Genomic DNA, 23,108 nt, shown 5'->3' with positions numbered 1-23,108 from the left:
TAATTAACCTCAACAGAGCAGCCTACTCCTAATGCCAAAGGGAGGGAACGGAGAGCTTCTCAAGCAACCTCCCATAACTCCCAGAACCCTAACAGCAATAAGGGGATGGGCAAATTATTGGCCTCCAAAACCAAGACACCCAAAAAGCTTCAGCTTCAGCAGCCTTCAGATTTTCCATCTTGTCGGCTGGTAGCTGAAACGCTTAAAGCTGTATTCGATAGACTCTCACTACTAGAGAGGAAAGTGGACACTGTTAAGACTCTTCTGCATGATTTATCTAAAGGACAGACTAAGAGAGGGAGGTCCGATAACGATGGTAGTGGGGAAAAGAAGCACGGCTGCGACTGTGGCATTTATCAGACCTACCACAACTCCAATGTGATCCCAGGAGGAAGATGCTCAGTCAATAGAATACTGCAACCATATCGTATCTCCCTTGTAGTTTGCCAGAACAGGGTAAACTACAATAAGTGGTATAATTTTTATTCTATCAGATGCTCTTTAAGTCAGCTCTTGAATTGTAGCCTGAGAGATGTGGACCTCAAACGCTTTGAAAGGCTACCATCTAACCATTTCCAAAGTAGGTTTATGCTAGACTTTTATTCGTCCTGGATCCCGAATAGGATTCTTCAAAGGAAATCCTGGATTGAAGGCTTTGAGATTTTCCCTAATTGCTGTTTTGCTAACACCATCTTGGAGCCTCTAATTTCAAAACCTCCCAGGAAAATACCAGAGCAGCCGGATGAACAAGGGCATCGCAAGCATGCTGAGACTGTACCTTTTGTCCCGGAACCACTCTCGCCCATGGAATTTCACTCAGTTGACTCCCTCTTCATGCAGTTTACAGAGGAAATCAATGTTACAACTGACGAATTGAATCCTTCGGTAATTAGCATCTCCTCAATGATAGAAGAGCAGACTGATGCAAGTAACCAGCCTACCTGGAGGAAGTCCGAGGAGAGGTCAGATAATAGGGTAGACTTTCTCTCCTCCTCACCAGTTATGACTAGTAACTATATGCCCTCTTCACAGGGCCAGAAGGGGGCTGACCTGCAGCATGAGCTGGAATTAATTAAGACAGATCTCCCACTTTTGACACACCTTGCAGAAGTATTTAACCAGCCAGAAACTCCCCCTAAGAAAGATCGGTGGTTTAACTTACTGGCTGATCCCCACTCTGCAGCTGCTGTGCCACTCTTGAAGTCAGGACAAGACTGTTCCAAAACTCTAGATTCTTCAACTAAAAGCACTACCTTGGAATCCCAAGTTGATACGATGAACACAAATACTCTTACTGTTCCATCACAAACTCCAGCCCCTCACATAGATTCCAATCTAACGGTCCCGAAGGTAATGCAAGAGATCCCCTCCCTGGAAAAGGTCAAGAAATATTGACCCAGGAAACTACCAGGGGCAGAGAGGCCCCATCCAATCATTGAAGGGAGGCTGATCAGTACGGGCTTGTTCTAGTGTCCGGGAATGTGGGGGGCTGAGAAGCTAGATCCAAGGTCCCCTCATGTCTGAGCTTTTTGGACAGATTTGACATCATATTGATGCAAGAAACCTGGGCACTCTCTGATCCGGTACTTAACGGTTTCTATGTATTTTCCCTACTGGCTGTTAAGAGCAAGAAAAAGGGCAGACCCAGCGGAGGACTCGGGACTTTTATTTCAACTAAGCTATGGGCATCATCAAAATGGGTTTCTTCTTTGGATAACATAGCACTGACTGTGGAAGTTGCTTATAATCAGACCGTAGTGCTGATAGTCAATGTATACCTTCCACCGAAAGGTAGGGCCCAGGAAATTAAGGACATTTGGGGAAAGCTGGAAGGGTACATCGTTGCCCTTACAGAGGAATCTCCCAATGCAAGTATAATTTTGGGAGGTGACTTTAACGCAAGAATGGGCCCCAGTGACGAATTTCTTTACGCACGATATAAGAGAAGCCACCCTATTTGGGAAGAGTACGTGCTCCCGTACCCACACCTCTCTAAGGATAACATCTCAAATTTGGGTGGATATTGTTTGGCCCAAATGACCTATGGCTTAGACTTATTTGTTTTAAATGGCTCAGTGGACAATGACCATCCGGCAGAGTTGACATTTTGAGCGGGGAGGAGAGAGAGTGCCATTGACTATTATTATTTCAAGGTGTCTGGCCCAGTACTCCCCAAGTCTGGAGGTGGTCCCACAAGTGGAAAGTGATCACCATCCAGTTTCTCTGCTGCTGCAAAACCTGTTGGGCCCTAAACAGCTTGAGTCAGTCCATTCTGTGAAGACAAAGGATAACTGCTGTCATGTCAGATGGTCTCAGAGTTTGGCTCATAAAATCTCCACTCTTCTTCAGTCGCAACATCTACAGAAGTTGAGCCAAGATATGCTCGATCTCTCGGACCCGGTTCAAACTTTACAAGTTTATAACTCCATTACCTTGGAACTGCAGAAACATCTTATCTCTAAACAGCGTTAATCCCCCAAAGGTCAATGGAGACCTTCTAAACCATGGTTTGACCAAGAGTGTGTGAAGTGCAGACACCATCTTTTGGAAAGATACCAAACCTATAAGCTAGATCCCATTGCTACAACAGCCCAAGAACTATTGCTACAGAAAAAGCAATACAAACAGCTGATTAAACAGAAAAAGCGAATCTATATGAAATCTTCTTGGGATTTGTTATTGTACTCAATTCAATCAAGACAGCAGTCCCTTTTCTGGCGAGCTGTGGCAGGGATTCCGCTTGGAAGACAGCTAATGCCCGATGCTCACATCCATCCAGAGCTCTGGGAGAGGCACTTTCGAAAGTTGTACTGGGAGGAAGGGACCCTGTCAGGCCCCTTTACATTCAATGAGAAGCCATTACCTGACTGGCCGCCCGTTTCTACAGCAGAAGTCTCTGACCTAATACGTCAACTGAAGCCTGGCAAGGCCCCCGGCGCGGACCTGGTCCCACCAGAGTTGCTTTTGTCTAATGTAGACTGGTGGGCGCCGGTGCTTGCATCGTTGTTTACTGCCATTGATAGCTCAGGGTGCATACCGAAAGACTGGGGCCTGTCCATCATTATACCAATCTACAAGAAGGGGTGCAGAAGTGAGCCAGGCAACTATAGGCCGATTAGTCTTCTGAGTACAGTTAGTAAGCTTTATGCTAAACACCTCTATGGGAAGCTGAGGGACTGAATGGTTCAGAACAACATTCTTGCAGATGAGCAAGCGGGGTTCAGAGAAGGGAGGTCTACCATCGACCATTGTTTTGTTCTGCATCATCTAGCACAGAAATATGCCCAGTCCTTGCATGTTGCCTTTGTTGATCTTAGGTTCGCCTTTGACTCAATCCCACGGGACAGGCTCTGAGATAAACTGAGAGTTTCCTCCATTGACCGGCGACTCTTAGCCCTAATTAGAGCTTTACACGTATCACCAATCATGAGGATTAGGTGCAACCCGCAAGGAGGATTAACCAGAGCTATTCCAATTGGAAAGGGGGTCCGTCAAGGATGTGTGCTGGCGCCCCTGCTGTTTAACTTTTATATTAATGATATGGTGACCCATCTAGATAGCTGTGATTTCCATCCTCCCAAGCTAGCTGGAAGAAGTATCTCGGTGCTGCTGTATGCAGATGACGCGGCCATTCTGGCTAGAACCCCAGTTGGGCTTAGGAGGGCCTTAGGGGCATTGGCTGTCTATTGTAAGAGTGAACGGCTGAGTATTAATTACCAGAAAACAAAGGTGCTCTCCTTTGCTAGGAGACCCAAGAGACGGGTTTGGAAAATCGACGGACAAAGGATAAGCAGGTCCAAAACTTTGTATATTTGGGGGTAGCTGTTCACTCATCGGGTACAAGACGGGCCCATGCTTTGCACGTGGCCCAGAAATCATTGGCACAGTTACTGTACGGTGCCCAGCTGGGTCCCTTACTCAGATCTGTCCCCCTTAGAAGTGGTGCAGTCTAAGTTCCTGAGAGCATTATTTCAGACCCCCAAATGTACCCCCAATGCGAGGCTTAGATTGGAGGCGGGCCTCATCAGAGTTGAGGCCAGATGTTGGCAAATGGCGCTGTTTTACTGGCTGAGAGTCCTTTCCTCTGAGATAGAGCTGAGCCGCTTAGTATTAGCGGACTCTTATCAGTCGATGTGGAAGCGCTCACTGAACCAAAAGATGACTTCTTTGGGCCTTGATCAGTCTGCCCTGCTTACGCAAAGTTTGGAGACAGCTAGGAAGCTCATCAAAAGGATATTGAGAGAAAAATAGATCTGGCAAGGGTACCTGACTTTCAGTGCCAGGAATCAGTTAGGTATTGTTTGGCCCCAGCACCCTATCTCACTGCCTTGGAGGTGCCCCCTCTTAGAAGAGTTTTCACCCTGGCAAGATGCAATGCCCTGCCTTCAGCCCTCTTAGAGGGCCGATACAGAGGGATCCCCTACGGGGAGAGGCTCTGCCCATGCGGTGAGGGTCAAGTTGAAACAGTTACCCATGTGCTGTTGGAATGTCTGCTCTATAGAGACCTGCGCTGCGATCTCATACACCCTTTGACAGTCAAATGCCCACGTCTCGATTTACCTCAGATGACTGCCAGGCTGCTGGAAGGAAGTAATTCCTGTGCGGGTAGCCAAATTTTGCAGTGCAGCCCTTCGCGTTTGGAAGAGCTTAAAAATGGGCAAATAAACGATGGACTTAATGCCAGAGCAATTTGTAGCCACACCTTGGCTTGTTGCAGGTGGGCATGTGGGGACAGCTATCGCCAGCTCAAAAGCAGCTAATTTAATGATAATATTTTATAGAGCTCCTGAATTGTATATCCCCTCCCAGTTTTGGGAGTTGAGCTGAGCTTTGAGTTGTAATAGTCCTATAAGCAGGAATATGCTGCCCCTTTTATCTTAAATTATTTTAGTAGTATTTTAGTAGTATTTCCAGTGACTTTGTGCCGAGGAGGATTTTTTGGATTTTATTGGGTGCTACTGATCCCATGGAATGCTGATTATCTTCTCTTTTATATTTTTCTTGACTTCACGCTGGTCTTCGACCGAAACAAAGTGTCAGATTGTGTCCTTTTTAGCTTATATGTATTTTAGCTACTCTGTTTGTGCTTTATAGCATAATTTAAACATTTTGTATTTTTTAGATTCCTCCCATCTCAGCCTTATCTGCTATATCAATGTTAATCTCCGTAATACTGTAACATTTCCCCCCCTTTTATGTAGCATTTATTGTATAGTATTACTGTTTTATAACCTGTGCTGGTCTATGACCGTAATAAAGATTGATTGATTGATTGATTGATTGATTGATTGATTGATTGATTGATTAAGGCTGATAGGACTCACTGCCCGTCATCCACTGACGAATGCTGATCGTAGCCACACAGTACCTGGCAATGCTATATGTAATGGCAGGCTTAGAGTCAGAGAGTAGCAAGGAGCTGTAGAATTGGTTCGGATGACCTGGATACTTGCTTAGCCATGGAAGGATGAGGGAGGCATAATTGTCTCCATAGAACAAGCAGTACAGGAGGACATACTCAGTAGTTTCGATCTGGGGTATAGTAGTTTCGATCTGGCCACAGGGATATAGTCGCTCTGCAAATGGGGTCCCTCTATAGCGGTCTTTCAGGACTGCCGAGGGGAAGCTATGGCAGCGAGCCAAAGTGAATGCCCTTCTGTGGTTAGGGACCTCCAGTTGGGTGAGGTATGTTGCTGGAGGGGGCTAACCCTAACCCTAACCCTAAGACTAAGCCTAACCCTAACCCTAACCCCAAGCCTGTCAGTGATGTAAAATTTTGGAACACTGCTGAGATCATTCTGGCACTCAGTGTCTACAATGCGCTGTTTGATGGTTGCTTTTGCCTGTTCATAGCCCATGTTGAGCAAGGTCAGGCCCATTTTGGGGCACATGCACAAATGGAAATGTGCAACAGTGCACCTGTCATGCCACTCCTTGCAAATATTTCCTCTCGTACAATGGCGCTTGCACTAATTTTACATCCTACAGTAGTAGCAGCAGGAAGGCGGTTTTCTATTGAAATAAAAAATCCACATTTTCCTTTCTGCCTAATTATATTTCATGTTTGAGTTTTGTCTTGTTTGTGTTGCATTGCATGCAAACTCAGTAGAACTTCCTGCTCACAGTGTGACAAGAGGGTACAGACATCCTCCCAGCCCTGACTCAGGAAACAACCTCTGTCCTTTTGTAGCTGCTTCTGTTCAGCCCTCTCGGCCCAGCGACCATCCGCAGATGCCCCTGTGCTTCCTACATGGAAATTCCCCCTCCCCCTGCTGGCCTTCCTTATGTCAAAATCACCTAGTTTGGGTTTTCTTTGGCAGGTTCTGGGCCTACCCCACTAGTATTGGACATTTTGGAGGTCCCCATGCATGTGCAATGGGCCTCTGTGTGGCCTGGGTCATGACCTGGCCATGCAGGGGCAAATTGTGCATGTGCTGTGGCCTCCAAAATGGCCGATGAGAGGGGGAAGGGCAGGGGGAGGGGAAACCTCCATGGACCACCCTGCCCCCGGTGGCCTTGGAGAGGCCTTGGAGTAGCCTCCAGGAGTGGGTAAGTACTTGTCGTAAACCTGTCAGCCTAATCAAGAGCTATATATTAGCAGACAGAGCGTGAAGTAGGAATAGGGTCAAAAGGAGAATGTCCGAGCTGGGTAGATCACCAAAGCACAACGTTGCTACCAGCAATGCGGCTAAGGCAAAGCCATCTTAAATAGGCTGAAGCCATGTACACTCAATCATGGGTCCCTGACTCAGCTGCTCTCCTTGTTAGTCGAGCCATTCTACGCGTTTGTCTCCTTATCTCCTCCTGTCTCTTCGACTGATGCCTCTCTACATCTGAGAACAGCCGCACCTCCTCCACAGGAGCTGTCCTACTAGGCTCTGTTTTTTTTCTCAGTCCTGTGAGTCTATCCCGCTTGCCTCTGCAACCTTTTGCCTTTGAGGTTGCTGCACTCCCTCCTCCGCTGTCACACTGCCTGCCTCCTCCTCCTCCTCCTCCTCGGAGTCCGACAGCATGCCCATGACAATACTATTTTTTTAAAAAGAACTTTAAAAATGCTTGTGAACTCCCCAGATGGCCAGGAGTTTACTCTTCACTTAGTAAAAATGAGGCTGAAGAAGTTACTGTAGCTGAGCTTATGGCTCTGCTTTTTGGCTGCTAAGGGTGCTGCTGTGGCAGCCATTGCAAGTGAGGACAGCATTCTAATTGTGTGTGTGAAAGAGCAACTTGTGCCAATGATGCTACTGCAGCACAGGCTCTGTGGCTGGCAGTAGATTCTGGGTCAGTACATCTTTTTTGGCCATCTTTAGACTGTGTTCGGCAAAATGTGGTGTTCTGTTTCGGGAGAGGTTGTGTGTGCTTCTGTTCTGCAGTGGTGTTTTTAAAGGAGAGGAGAGCTGGTCTTGTGGTAGCAAGCATGACTTGTCCCATTAGCTAAGCAGGGTCCACCCCGGTTGCATTTGAATGGAAGAGCACATGTGAGCATTGTAAGGATGTGAGCATCCTTCCCCCTTCGCCTTGGGGGAAGGAGCCGCACTGAAAAGAGCTGAAGGTTTCAAGTTACCTCCCTGGGCTGAGAGAGATTCCTGCCTGTAACCTTGGAGAAGACGCTGACAGTCTGTGTGGACAATATTGAGCTAGCTAGACCAATGGTCTGACTCGATATATGGCAGCTTCAAATGTTCCTAAGGCAGGGTTGCAAAATGTGTGCAGTCTGCTTGTTACACCCCTAGGAAACAATGAGGAACTAAATTACCCTATTGTTCCCGATGCTTAGACCCAAGGGACAACAAGATGGGTTGGGTGGTATGGTGTGACAGGCACCCAATCCACAAAAGAAACAGGTAAGCAGGTACTATTAATTTGTTTAAAACAAACGTTTTTGAACTTTTCTCCAAGCCCCCTCAGATCCTATGGCGGTTTAGGTTTTTATAAAAATTGAAGGTTGCCCACTTGCCCATTTCTTTTTTGTTTTAGGTGGTAGGTAAGGAGCATCATCATGCTGTACTACCCAACCCACGTTGGTGTATCCCAGACCTACCCATGGGGAACAATGGAGTGATCTGAGTTCCCCATTGTTTCCTATGGGTGAATCACACATTATTTCTGTGAATATTTGATTTGGTTCGTTCAACCAGCTGGCTATGATTCATGCACATCTTGAGTAGGGAGCTCATTGGTGGCTGGAGGATAAAGTCCTGCTGGCGGATCCCCTCCTCTGTTATCCGAAATTGCATGCAACCAAGCCGTGCCCCCTACGTCTGATGTCAGACGCAGGGGGAATGGAGAGTACCAGGGATGCAGCCAATCAGCCCCTGCAGAGTTTCCCAAAGCAGCACCTCATTGAATCACTGACTGGGAGTTTCTTTCGCTGCCTCCTCACACTCCACACACTCCCCTGCTTCTGATGTCAGATGCAGGGGGATTGGCCACTCAAGCCCCCTGCAGTTGACCCTCTCCCCATCTTCTCCATTCAGAAACACCCCAAATGGCTGGGTACCCCCCCCCACCATCCCAGCCAGCGATTCAATGGAACACCCGCTCAGGGTGATGAGAGGGTCTGAATGGACCCTCTCCCATATCAGTGGACAAGCGTGAACTGAACCGTTTAGTACACCCTCCTACTAGGGAGGAGAGGGATGGACTTCATGCTCTCTTCCAGTGAGCACTTCCCTGGCTGGGTGCAAGAGAGGGCAAGGGGGCGCACCATCCGAAGGTGAGGGGGTGCTTTGGAAGACGCCCCCACCCTGCTGGCCGAGGGATGTTCATCCCCTCTTGCTCCGTTGTCCCCACACTCCTGCCTGGCGGACAAGATAGGAAAGGAGGAGACAGGAGAACTCTGAGGGGACAGCAAGCCACTGGGGACATTTATGAGCTTTCATCATATCCTAATTAAGCCTGAAATAAATAATGAAGCAAACCGTGCTCACTTACGCAACAGACACAACAAATGGCACTTTCTCTGGCAAGATAGCGGCAGACCCTTTCGTAGGTATCTAGGGAGTGAAAACAGACCGGAGTCAGTATGCTGGCCATCATCAGAGGATTCCTCTCCATATCACTCAACATGAATGCTACATTCAGAAAGTGGAACAGCCTGCCTCTCATGGTGGTGTGCTCATCCTCCCTGGAAGTTTTCAAAGAAAGGCTGGAGAGCCATCTAGTTGGGGTTGTGTTTCCAATTTCCTGCACTGAGGAGGAGGACAGACTAGGAGGCCCTGCAACTCCCTTCCACCTATAAGTCTAAAGGGATGCAGATGAGTCATACTGCTTCCAGGGCAAGAGACTGCATTTTAAGAACACTCATTCACTGGTGTGAGTTCAGAGGAAGGCAACCAAGATGGTGAGGGATCTGAAAACCAAGTCCTAGGAGGAACTGTTAAATGTTTAGCCTGGAGAGAAGATGATGAAGGGGAGGGATGAGAGACATCTTCAAATAGCTGGAGGACTTTCACAGAGAAGAAGGAGTGGACTTGTTCCCTGTTGCTCCTGAGGGCAGGATAGAATCATTGGGATTTAGGGTAGACCGGAGAATATCCTTAATGTGGAGCTGTTTGACACTGCAACCATCTCCTCAGGCAATGTTGGACTCTCCTTCTCTGGAGATTTCCAAATCCTTGACAGCCATTTCAACGGTGTAGTAGTTTGTGAAGATGTCATCCACCCTGATCCAAGATGGTGGATGTGTAAACCTTTTAGGCACAAGTGGGCTAACTTGTGAACCGCCTAACCAGTTTGAACCTAATTTGCTACAGCTGTAGGGACACATGGGTATGCCCAAATGGCATGGTGTGTGATGATGTCATCCATTCCAATTCAAGATGGTGGCCGTGTGAACATCTGAGGTGCAAGCAAGCTAATTTGTGGACTGTCTTAACTGATTTAAACCAAATTGGGTACAGCTGCAGTGAGTGACATGTAGGGACACCTCAGTGGCATAGCTTGTGATTATGTCATCCACACCAATTCAAGATGGAGGACACAAACTTTTGAAGAGCAAGTGGGACAAACATTTTGTTTGACCCTAGGTCAACATTCTTTGACCTTCTATTTTACCAGAAATGTATTGGCAGCCAATATGCTTCTTTTAGTATAGGAATAATATGGTCTCTCTGAGTTGACCCATTGCCCCAAATGGTTACCGTATTCTGTATCAGCTGCAGATTCCAGTCTATGTACAAAGGCAGCCCCACACAGAGCGCGTTGCAGTAGTCAAGTCTGGAGGATCCAGCATATGTACCACTGTTCTGATGTCATTTATCTCAAGAAATGGACACAGCTGGCATAAGTATCTGAGGCTATCTTCTCAACCTGGGACACCAGGAAGAGGTTTGGATACAGAACCACCCCCAGACTGTGTACTGTGTCTCCTGGGGAATGATGACATGATCCGGAACTGAAGATCAAAATAGTCTCCTGAGTTATGACCCTGCACAATAAGTACCTCGGTCTTATCTGCATCCAGTCTCAGTTTGTTATCCCTCATCAAGCCCATAACTTCCTCTAGGCAGGGATCAGGGTGGTTATGCTTGCACCTGAAGATGTTGAAATGGAGAAATAGGTTTGGGTATAATCAGCATACTGATAACACCCTGTGCCCAATCTCCTGATGATATCTCCCAGTAGTTTCACATAGAAGTTAAAGAACATTGGAGACAATATGGAGCCCTGGGGTACACCATATAAATGTTCAGGTTTTAGAGAGCAACAGTCTCCAAGGGACACCATCTGGAAGCTTCCTGAGAGGTAGGAGAAGAACTACTTCAAAGCAGTGCCTCCCATCCCCAACCCCTTCCGATGCTCCAGGAAAATATTATGGTCGATAGTATTGAAAGCTGCTGAGAGATCCAAATGGAAAAACAGAGTCACCCTTCCTCTGTCTTTTCCTAATTTCCCCTGCTAACTTGGCAAAGAGGCACCGTGGTGATTCTCATTATTTAGCAAGGGGAGAGTAACTGGCCCTATCCGCTCCCAGCACAGTACCCCTCCAGTGACTGTTGCTGGTGTCTATCTTATCTTTCTTTTTAGGTTGTAAGCCCTTTGGGGACAGGGAGCCATCTTATTTATTTATTATTTCTCTGTGTAAACTGCCCTCAGCCATTTTTGGAAGGGTGGTCTAGAAATCAAATCAAATAAAAAAATAAAAAAAATAATTAGAGACCATTGATCAGGCTGACCAAGGGAGTCCCCACTCCAGTCTTCCTAGGTTTTCTAGCTGGCTAGATTCTATCGCTTCTTTTACAAACAGTGCTACTCCACGGCAATATACCATTCCCTGTCCTTTCAATCGACTTTATATGCAGAGATAACTGTGTCCTGCTGTTGCTCACTGTTCCACCATGTTTCTTTTATGCCCACTATAGCTATCTTTTCATTAGCAACCAATCACTCCAGATAGTCCATCTTGGCTCAGAGGCTTCTGGCATTGTCATATAAGCACCTATATGCTGAATCTCTATTATGTGTGCTGTCTTTCTTTTGGACATTTGATCTCTTTTGCCAGCTAGCACAGCCTTCTGTCTGCTCGGGATGGCCCAGCCAGTTTCAGGCCTCTCTGAGCATGCGGTGGCCATTTTGGAGGCCACCACACAAGTACATGGGCTGTTTGCATGCCAAGGGTCATGCATACCTGAGGCCTGGAAAATGGCCTAAAATGGGCCAGATCTGACCTGGGGAGACCATTGGGAGGCTGGCGGAACCACTGGAGCCTCCTACCCTCGAGGCCGCAGAATCCCTTGGCGGCAATAAGTCTGCATTACCAGCACACACACAAATCCCTGCACCTATGAACCCATTCCGAACCAGCCTGGGGTCTTGGGCTCAATCTTGAGCTCTCTAACTGGGCCAATTTGATGTTGAGCTGGTTCACACATCCCTGCTGAGGTGGCTTCTCCTCTTCCACGGGTAGGCTGCAATATCACATTCAGCATATCCTGACATTTATTACAATGCACATGCAGCAACATAATAAATGCAATATGGTAGACTCTAACTTCTGTCTTTTCCAGTGCTGCACCAGATGCCAATTCCTCCGTGAAAGAAGAGAATGCCTCTTTGATGTTTGGTGTGGTCTTCTCGTGGTTGGTACTGCTTCACAGGCACACCGTCAAACTGGAGTTTCTTGATATGAAGCCTCGGGTCTTGTTTGAAGATGGGGAGTCCATTCATGAAAAACCTCGTAACTGTGTGGCGATTGCTGAAGCCCAGTTTCCATGCTATATAATCCTGTTTGCATTGAGAGAGAGAAATGTCAGTGCTCAGAAATCCTTGAAGCCTAACACAGAGCAGAGTGTTTCCCCTTTTTGCCACCCTACTGTAAGAGAGAGTTTCTTTCCCTTTTCTTCTGTTATATTGTTCTAGTCAAGTTGGGGTCTCTGCTGGGGCAGGGATCTGAAGGGATCACAGACCTTGGACAGCTAAGAGGGGAAGGGGAATCAGTACCTTGGTTAGCTCCAAAGAGGTATCGACAAATCCAGCAACACGGGAGTGATGTTGCACCCCCATGGGAGGGCTGTTGGAGCAGACTGCCAGGTTTGATGGCTTCATTTCTTAAAAGGGGCTGTGTCCAATTTTGTACGTGCTGGCTCCGGTGGTGCTGGGGAAGCCCTGCTAATCCGGAAGGTCCTCAGTCAGAGGGCGGAAGTGGGATCTTTTTCAAAGATGCTGGTGTCAAGTGAGATATGCCCCATCCGGGAGGTGTGCATTTCATTATTGTTGCCTCAATGCACAACTTTGCATTTCCCATGGTTGAATTTGGTTTTCTTACTTTCCGCTCCATTTTTCATTTTAGCAGGGACATTTGGAATGTCATTCTTTCTGAAGTGTTAGCTGTCCTTCCCAGCTGTCTGTAATCTGCAAATCTGAATAGGATGCCCTCCATCTCTTTAATTAAGTCACTGGTAAATATGTCCATGAGTCAACCCATTAGAAATTGTCCTCCATCTCACCCACATTTGACCAGTTCACTTACCAAAATATCACGGGGAACTTTGTTATATGTTTTGACGGAATGAAGAAAAATCATAGAGTGGGCTGCGCAGAGTGGCACATTCACTGCTCACAGCCCCTCCAACCTCATTAATCTCAACACAACCCATCTCCAGCCTGAACCGGCAAACACAGTGGAAACACTCCTGACAGCCGGTACCAGCAGACACAAGGGAAAGTGCACACACGACCACAACCCCAGCCCCTGGGTCCCCTGCTCTTCACTAACCTGGGTTAAGATTGAGGGCAAGAAGCAGGGTTACCCAGATTCAGACTGTCAGGGCTTTTTGCCCTGCTTCACATGAGCATGCAGCCCTGGATTAGAGGCAGAAATCCCAGGTTTAGGCACTTGTGTAAAGAGGCTTAGTACTGTCTTCGGCTCTCCAGTGTTTCAGGCAGGCTCTTACCCAGCCCTACCCAGAGACGCCAAGAGGGATGGAACCGGAGACCTTCTGCATGAAAATCAGCTGTTTCTACCCCATCCCTAAAAGATATCATTACACAATCAAAACTGGGCATACAATTATCAGGATGTATCAGTCAGAGGCGGGATAGAAGGCCTGCATGTATCGGAAGATGCCATGATTGCCTTGGCTCAGACATTAATGCTTTCTTTACAGTGCCCCCTCTGCCCACCATGACAGACCAATTTCAAAGCAGCCTCAGTCAGAAGAATATACTTCATAGCCTAAGGGCCATGAAGAATGTGTTCTCTGTCAGTCTGGCAATGATCCGCTGACAAATGGCAAATGGGAATTCATATCTGAGGAGGTAGTGAGGGTAGGTCCATGCTAGCAGGTGGCAAAGAAGAACTGCCACAATGGCCATCCACAGCAGGACCCACAGAAAGTCCATTGTCTCCTTGGCAAGAGGCTAAGTGGAGAGAGAGTCTGTTACTCTGCTTTCTCCAAAGAGCGGCTGCCTCCAGTGTACTTTTATAGAGTCAGGACCCAAGAACACGTCTCTCCCGTATCAGAACATCCTGTAACACTAAGTAAGGAGCATGTTAATTAGGTTCCTTGAATGAAGAATTAAGGAGTGGGGAATTAATTAGGTCAGAACCTCCCTTGATCAGCATATCTTTTTGGGAAATGACTGATTTCTACACACCTTTTACTAGAAGATTTCCAAATTTCCTCACCAACTCTATAATAGCAATAGCTATTGCAATAGCACTTACATTTATATACCGCTCTATAGCCGGAGCTCTCTAAGCGGTTTACAGTGATTTAGCATATTGCCCCCAACATTCTGGGTACTCATTTTACCGACCTCGGAAGGATGGAAGGCTGAGTCAACCTTGAGCGCCTGGTCAGGATCGAACTTGTAACCTTCTGGTTACAGGGTGGCAGTTTTACCACTGCGCCACCAGGGGCTCTTATAAGTATCGGATTCTATGGAAAGATGTATTTATTTGCAACAAGAAGTAGTACTGAGACTACTGCACTGACTGGTAGGGATGTGCACAAAATTGGCCAGTCTGGTTCAGTTTTGGCAGTGGTCGAACCGGACTCCAGTCTGGTTCGACCACTGAACAAGCTTTAAATGGTTAGGATTGCCCTTTACCAGTTGAGGGGCTGGGGCTAGGGCTTTCCTAAATCTAGAGGGGGCAAGAAGAGAGTAATTTACTTTTTAAATGCAAGTTGCAACTAAAGGTGGCTAAAGGAGAGCAGCAGCCCTCCCCCAGAGTAGCTCTGGCAAGTGGCAGTCCGCTTCAGGCCTTCTTCAGCCCGGTTCTGGCTGCTGCGCATATGTGTGGGGATTTTAGTGAACTCTGTGCACACATAGAGGCCATCTGTGTGACCACATGGCCATGCTGAGTCTTTCATTATGAGATGAGTTTTCCCAGTTGTTAGCCATTGTTCAATATCACCTCCTTGCAAAATGTGATTGAACTGTTTTGATAGTTGTTTATGAAGGCTTGTTAGGTGTTTAAGCCAAAAGTCATGCAGTTCATCGTCGCCTGGTGTAGTCCAATTTTTAATTTTCTTTGCTCTTTTACTTATTAATTCTGGTGTTATTATTAGATCTTGCATTTGTTGGTTAAATTTTTCGACCTCTTTTACCCAGCCTGCTTTTTTATTATAATCTATTGGATTGTCCCATAATTTCCCCCAGAATCGCACTGTTTCTTCTTTATTTGGTGTTTCTATGTTTCTAAGCTGCAAGAGTTTCTCCTTCTATGCTTTGGTAGAAACGTCTCTGATTCGACTGGAATTGGAGATTCTGCCTGTGTTGTGTATTGTAATTCTGGCTTTGTATCTGCTAATCTTCTTTGACACTGCTGTCATTTGCTGCTTTATTATTTCCAGGACTTCTCTAATTTTCCTTGAATCTAGGTGGTATTTTTGGATCAAATACTGTTTGGTGTTTTCATTCTTCAGCTTCTTGTCTTTCATATCTTTCAATTTACTAGCATCTGATCTAAGCCTGGAGATTTTATTTTCTAATCTAATCTTCCATTTAGGTGACGTACTACTTTCTTTTTTTACAGGTCCACTGATCTTATATCCGAACTCTTGTGTTGTTATTGTTGCTGCTTGAAAATTATTGGTTGTTATTTCTGCAAGTGCAGCATTCATAGCTTTTAATGCCTGAGCAAGTTGTTTTTTGGCAACTGTTTTTAGAGCTGGAAGTTGAACCCTGGTGGTTGTTTGGTTCATGTGCTCAGTTATGTTTTGCTTTAGTTCTTGTTGCTTTTCTGTTAAACGGCATTTGGTTTTTTGAGGTGAAGGCAAAGGGGAGGTTTCCTGGTTTTGATTTTGAAACAGTTTAGCAACAGTGGCACCCTCTATTTCCAACACCTTCTTCCATATCTTCTTCTTGAGCCTGTGTTGCTCTTTGCAGTTTTTCCAGCTCAACTTCTGTGAATACTTTTATGAATATATTATGAATCTTCTGAATATATTATGAATATTTTATGAATATATTATGAATATATTATGAATCTTCTCTGGACTGCTAGCCTTTGTTCTGTTGTTTCTGTATATGGATACTTCTCTTTCCAAATTTGGTACATTCTCTTTAAACAACCTCTTCTAGCTGGACTAGACTTGTAATAGCAGATCATTATTTCCTTGTTGGCATTTTTTGTATATTTTTTCTGGTTAAGCGATGTTTCTTCCAGTAACCCTGCAGTCTCCAGCCCTGGTTGCTCAACTGAAGATTTTTGAGTCCTATAGCCCACTTGCCACCAGATGTCCAGGGATTCCAGCACCTGGCGCAGTCCATGTTGACCCGGGCGATGACCGATCCGGTATAGATTTCTTAAAGTTACATCCACCATTTTGAACTGGGCTGGATGACATCATCATAGACTATGACATCATCACAAACCCCTGATAACTTTTACCATGCCACCTTTTACCATGGTGATTCTCTTTATTTAGCAGGGGGAGAGTAACTGGCCCTATCTACCCCCAGCACAGTACCTCCAGTGACTGTTGCTGGTATCTGTCTTATGTTTCTTTGTAGATTGTGACCCCTTTGGGGACAGGGTTCCATCTTGTTTGTTGGTTTTTCTCTGTGTAAACTGCCCTGCACCATCACAGTGATGTTCAAGCGTCATTGAATTGGATGATCCCCCAGGCTCGGATAAATTCTTCTCCAGTCTCCCCACCTGTGGGGGCTTTTGCTGGTCAGGAGAGCTGGTCAGGAGAGGAGAGCTTGTCTTGTGGTAGCAAGCATGACTTGTCCCCATAGCTAAGCAGGGTCTGCCCTGGTTGCATCTGAATGGGAGACTTGATGTGTTGAGCACTGCAATAGATTCCCCTCAGGGGATGGAGCCGCTCTGGGAACAGCAGAAGGTTTTCAAGTTCCCTCTCTGGCTTCTCCAAGACAGGGCTGAGAGAGATTCCTGCCTGTAACCTTTGAGGAACCGCTGCCAGTCTGTGACGACAATACTGAGCTCGATAGACCTATGGTCTGACTCAGTATATGGCAGTTTCCTATGTTCCTATGTTTTGATGCTGCTGTCTATGGCCTTAAAAAAAAAAACGGCCAAATTTGGCATTCCTCGTAGGAGAGCACAGCAGATGAGAATACCCCTGGTGCTGCATCCCTGCCTTTGGATTCCAACACTCCTTCCTCTTCATTGTGCAAGAGTCAGCTGCTAGAATGACTTGTGCCTCCAGTGTACTTAATTACAATATTAGCCTGGAATATGAATGTTTGGGCTTCTTAGATCTGTGATCCAGATTTTTTTGGCTTACATTTCTGGACATGGTATTCTGGCTTATTGAGAAACTTGGCAAACTGATGATTTATACAGTACTTACCTGGTTATACTTTTTTTGTTGAATGCTGTGCCAGATGGAATAACTGGAAGATCTATGGCCAGCATTCTAGTTTTTGTTTCCACTGCCTGTCAGGCAAACCGGGCATAACCAGGTAAGTATAAATCATCAGTTTGCCAAGTTTCTCAAAAAGCCAGAATATCATGTCCAGAAATGAAAGCCAAAAAAATCTGGATCACGGATCTTAGAAGCTCAACCATTTCTGGGAATGATGTTTTTTTTCGGATTAGCTTTGCTTTTCTCTACTGCTGATCTTTCATTTATTTTAATAAATGTGTATATTCCCCGGGCTGGTTTACAGAAAGGGTTGTGGGCCCAAGTGGAGAGCCTTATTTTGGAATTGCAGGCTAGTCGCCCTCACGTACATCTGGTGGTAGTAGGTGACTTTAATGCCCGAGCTGGCCCAAATGACCATACAATTCCCATAAATTCCAGCAGTATCCCCCTTCTCCTTCCACCCCGTGACCTTTTTTGTTGAGACAGTCCAAAGATATGATATGTAATGCTAGGGGTTTAGAAAAAGTCCAATCCGGCTTTCTGAGATTGCTGTTGGGGGTACCAAAATGCGTCCCGGACTCCTTAATATGGCTGGAGACTGGGCTTTTGGAATTGGAGACTAGGGCCTGGCTTCTTATCATCCTGTATTGGATTAAGATTTACCTTTACCCGGAAGGACTTATGCCTAACCTCCTTGCCGCCACCCCACAACCCCATTGGTGCAAGGTGGTTGAGGAGGGACTCCGGAGGATGGGTTTCTACCCAGCACAACTTCTAGAGTGTGGCGAGTCAACGGCAAGACGCCTAGTTAAACAAAGGCTTAGGGACATAAACTGTCAGGAGGAAAGGGCCTCTATAAATAGGCCTCCCCAACTGCTAAACGCTAAGAAAGATTGGGCCACAGCCACTTATTTTTATACAATCTATTCCCCAAAACTTCGCTGGGTGTTTACAAGAGCTCGCTCGAATGCCCTGCCCTCAGCGATGTTATCAGGGAGATTGGAGAGACAACCCTACGAGGAGAGACTATGCCCTTGCGGCTCTGCCCCCGAAACATTGAAGCTTTTACTGCTACACTGCCCACTTTATATCGCTGTAAGAGACTTATTCTTATCCCAGTGCCAGAAACGTTTGAAAAGCCACTCGGAGGAAATGGTTCTTACATGGCTACTAGAAGATAGGGACCCAACAATATCCTTGGCGGTTGCCAAATTCTGTTATATTCTAATCAAATTAAGAGAGGTTAGAGCACAGCAATCAGCTACTGCCAAAGGTTTTTGATTGTATGTATGTGACAATATTTTAGTTTCTGTTTTTGCTTTTACTTTACTGAGTATATTCTGCTTGTATTGCTGTTTGATCTAAGATCGTAAATAAACAACTAACTAGCTAGGGGTTTAGATCGTCTGCTGGCATGCCAAAAGGCAGACTTATTTATTCTTAATGGTTTGGCCCCAACTGATTTTGTGTCAAAATTTGCTCATTGGTCGGGGCCGAAGCCTTCACTGCTTGATTACATAGCTATTTCATACAGCCTCGTGCCAAGGGTGAGAATTTTTTTAGTTCTCCCCCATTCTGAGAGTGACCATTTGCCTCTACTCTTGAGTTTTGGGTTGAATGATGATGCTCAGTGAGAGGGTTCCCGGGTTCCCTGTCCTGAACAGACTAGGGCCTACCAGAAAGTTAGGCAGAGCCAACACTAAATCCTTCCAAGACTTTTGGAATCCTCTTGGATCCAATAACCTTCTTGGGCAGACCATCCTAATAGGCTATGAACTCCTGAGCTGCCATGGGCAGATTAGTCCCAAAATGAACATTGCAGCACCACAAGCCGGGGGACTCCAACACCAAGCCTGAGACCAAGTACGTCAGCTCAGTTACGGACTCTGTTGAGCAGCGGGGTGATCAGTACACCAACCGAAGCCCCGGTCTATCCCTGGTCCCCAAACTTAGGCACACACATTTGATATGGTCTGACACTTCAACAGGGATCCTGGTAAGGGCAATATTATTCTTATAGACCACAGCCACTCCCCCTCCCACCCACAGTCCTGTTGGGAATTCTCTCTGGTAGGACAAACCCTTTTTCATTAGAGTAGAGTACACAGAGGCACAACACAGCGGAATTTAGTGGGGCATGCGTGTATGCTGAGAGTAAAGTAACTTGGAGCCAGTTCATAGTTTCAAATCAATATAAATTGTATTTATTAGAGAACTCCATTCTAAATAGGAAAATGAAGAGTTAGGATCTCTAATCTATCTATCTAGCTGGATGCTGATGGATTCTGCATCTCTGCACACATGGTGCAGGGAGAGGAGCTTGCATATTGCACGGTAGAAGGAACAGGAAGAGAAGCGGGAAGAGGAAGTGCAAAGCAGGAAGTAAGTAAGTTAGTCCCTAAGAGTAGCAATCTACATTCCAAAGGTATAGTGTCAGACCAGTAGAGAAGGGATGACCAATGTCTTGACCCTCTAGCCCTCTGACTCACTAGTCTGTCCTCCACTGTCTTTGAGACAAGAGACAGCGCAAAGTTCTTCACTTCCAACAAGTCCCTCATCCACTACTCTACAGAATACTCTGGAAGAAGGTGGGACCCGACAGAGTCCCCAGCCAGGTCTCTGTAATACATACTAGGTCGGCTCCTTCATCCAGAATCAGATCATGGATGATTTCTGATTTGTTCTGGACTGACCTGGCATTGCAGAGGAGCAAGGTAAGGTTCCAAGGGTGGTTGCCACTGCTCCCCAAGGTCAAAGAGCTGGCAGGGCAGCCAGAAGGGGCATTTCTGATTGCCCTTCCCCTGTAATGGCCTGCTAACCTGCCAACAATTTACTGTGTTTTAATAGTTTGATTTTAATTGTTAATTTGTTTTAATTGTTTTTATGATGTTGTGAACCGCCCTGAGCCATTTTTGGAAGGGCGGTATATAAATTTAATAAATAAATAAACAAACAAACAAACAAACAAACATTACTTCTTCTGTTCCCTACTACCAGAGTCACCACCCCATAATTAGTGGATACGCCCCCGTCTCCCCATCTCCAGACAACCCTAAACACGTTAAATGTGTCTCACCCAAAGGATGCTTCAAGCAGAAGCCACCCGTTTCCTGCTCCTCTCCTCACTCCACCATTCTCTCTCCATGTTCCCCCTTCTCCTAACATTATCTCCTTATCTAAGTCCCACTCTGACATTATGCTTCCCACTGGGAATCTGGTCCTGCTTCCCCTGCCTTTGAAGGACAAGGGATAGGGAATGTAGTAGCAAAAAGAGGAGACCACAATTCCTGCACCTCCATTCCCCGCCCCCAGTCTTTTCAAAAGGCAGAGAGAAGCATGGCCATGTGGTCACAGAAATGGCCTCTATGTGTGCACAGAGTTCACTAAAATCCCCCCACACGTGCTCAGCGGCCAGAACCGGGCTGAAAAAGGCCTGAAGCGGACAGCCACTTGCCAGAGCTACTCTGGAGCAGGGTTGCTGCTCTCCTTTAGCCACCTTTAGTTGTGACTTGCACAAGTACTAAATAACTCTCTTCTTGCCCCCTCTAGGTTTAGGAAAGCCCTAGCCCCTTAACTGTTAAAGGGGAATCCTAACCATTTCAAGCTTGTTCGGTTCGACCACTGCCAAAACTGAACCAGACTGGCCAATTTTTTGCATATCCCTACCAGACAGTGCAGTATTCACCATACTACTTCTTATTGCAGATAAAAATATCTTTCCATAGGAAATTTAGAAATCTTCTAGTAAAAGGTGCAGAAATCAGTCACTTCCCAAAAAGATATGCTGATCAAGGGAGGTTCTGACCTAATTAATTCCCCACTCCTTAATTCTTCATTCAAGGAACCTAATTAACATGCTCCTTACTTAGTGTTACAGGATGTTCTGATACGGGAGAGACGTGTTCTTGGGTCCTGACTCTATAAAAGTACACTGGAGGCAGCCACTCCTTGGAGAAAGCAGAGTCACCGACTGTCTCCCCACTTAGCCTCTTGCCAAGGAGACAATGTACTTTCTGTGGGTCCTGCTGTGGATGGCCATTGTGGCAGTTCTTCTTTGCTACCTGCTAGCATGGACCTACCCTCACTACCTCCTCAGATATGAATTCCCATTTGCAATTTGTTATCGGATCATTGCCAGACTGACAGAGAACACAATCTTCATGGCCCTTAGGCTAGTAAGTATATTCTTCTGACTGAGGCTGCTTTGAAATTGGTCGGTCATGGTGGGCAGAGGGGGCACTGTAAAGAAAGCATGAATGAATGTCTGAGCCAAGGCAGTCATGGCATCTTCCGATACGTGCAGGCCTTCTATCCCGCCTCTGACTGACACATCCTGATAATTGTATGCCCAGTTTTGATTGTGTAATGATATCTTTTAGGGATGGGGTGGAAACAGCTGATTTTCATGCAGAAGGTCTCTGGTTCCATCCCTCTTGGCGTCTCCGGGTAGGGCTGGGTAAGAGCCTGCCTGAAACACTGGAGAGCCGAAGACAGTACTAAGACTCTTTACACAAGTGCCTAAACCTGGGATTTCTGCCTCTAATCCAGGGCTGCATGCTCGTGTGAAGCAGGGCAAAAAGCCCATGCCCTGACAGTCTGAATCTGGGTAACCCTGCTTCTTGCCCTCAATCTTAACCCAGGTTAGTGAAGAGCAGGGGACCCAGGGGCTGGGGTTGTGGTCGTGTGTGCACTTTCCCCTGTGTCTGCTGGTACCGGCTGTCAGGAGTGTTTCCACTGTGTTTGCCGGTTCAGGCTGGAGATGGGTTGTGTTGAGATTAATGTGGTTGGAGGGGCTGTGAGCAGTGAATGTGCCACTCTGCGCAGCGTACTCTATGAGAGAGTCCCCATGCATCTTTGCTTCCTATGCTGTCCTATACAGGAGATGGTTCATAGTGGCAGCAAGCATCTTGGAAAATCCTGTATTTTTTCTGTTATTTATGTGTGCCTTTCTGAAATAGGCAGGCAGAGCTCCTCTTGGAATTTCAGAACGTATCTGTTCTCTGCTTCTTTAGCTCGTCACTGCTTTTCTTGTGGCACATATAGATTTATTTACTTTTACAGGTATAGCCTGTGCTTCTTCCAAAAAGCCCAGAGTGGTGCACATGGATACATTTATCCACAAAGGTGCAGAGGAGGTGGGAAAGGGTCTGAGGGTGAATCAGCATGTGTGGGGCCTCCCTAACATTTCAAATAAATAAATAATGCAAAGGATGGTGGGTCTCTCTCTCTCTCTCTCTCTCTCTCTCTCTCTCTCTCTCTCTCTCTCTCTCTCCAGACATGAAAAATGGATGAGGGAAGCTGTATACAAACTACAGTATAAAACTGAAAGGTGTTGGGTTCTACAAAGTAGGGATGTGCACAAATTGATTTTTTTAAATTTGATTTGTGCTCATAACAAATCAACCCTTCCGGGCGAACCCGGTGGTTCCAAGGCAGCTAGCCCACCTAATTCTCCCTTCCCTTACATGAGGTTAACAGAGCGAGAGTTCTGTTAACCTCATTTTTTTGCTCGTGTGCCGCTGCGGTGCACAGCGGCACACTAGTAGACCCCAGACCAGGAGGCTGCAGCCAGCCTCCCGGCCTCGGGGGTCTCTCCACCATGCCTCGGGCACTTCCAGGGGCCAAACTAAGCCTGCTCTCCCTGCAGTCCTGCCAGAAGCTCTTCTCACTGATCGTGAGAAGAGCTTCATTGCCTGCCTATTAGGATTTGTATTGCCAGGTTGAAGGCTTTAAATGCTATGCATGCCTACTTAGAAGCAAGCACTGTTGGTTTCAATCAGATCTTCTCTCAAATAAGTCTGTACAGAATTGCAGCCTTAATTAAAACCCTGT

At 46.3% G+C, this 23,108-nt stretch overlaps 1 protein-coding gene across 1 annotated transcript in view; it reads right to left on the bottom strand.

Annotated features, from left to right (window-relative positions):
• Positions 1-12,775, bottom strand: part of LOC128338621 (arylacetamide deacetylase-like 4) — a 44,175-nt gene extending 31,400 nt beyond the window's left edge. The window contains exons 1-3 of the mRNA XM_053281343.1: positions 12,764-12,775; positions 12,014-12,222; positions 4,410-4,420 (exon numbers count right to left, since the gene is read on the bottom strand). Coding sequence (XP_053137318.1) covers positions 4,410-4,420; positions 12,014-12,222; positions 12,764-12,775 — 232 coding nt within the window. The remainder of the gene's footprint in view (positions 1-4,409; positions 4,421-12,013; positions 12,223-12,763) is intronic.
• Positions 12,776-23,108: the final 10,333 nt, after the last annotated feature.

The sequence above is a fragment of the Hemicordylus capensis genome, chromosome 16 (genome assembly GCF_027244095.1).
Source record: "Hemicordylus capensis ecotype Gifberg chromosome 16, rHemCap1.1.pri, whole genome shotgun sequence".
Classification (NCBI taxonomy): domain Eukaryota; kingdom Metazoa; phylum Chordata; class Lepidosauria; order Squamata; family Cordylidae; genus Hemicordylus; species Hemicordylus capensis.
This window is presented reverse-complemented; position numbering and strand designations above follow the sequence as displayed.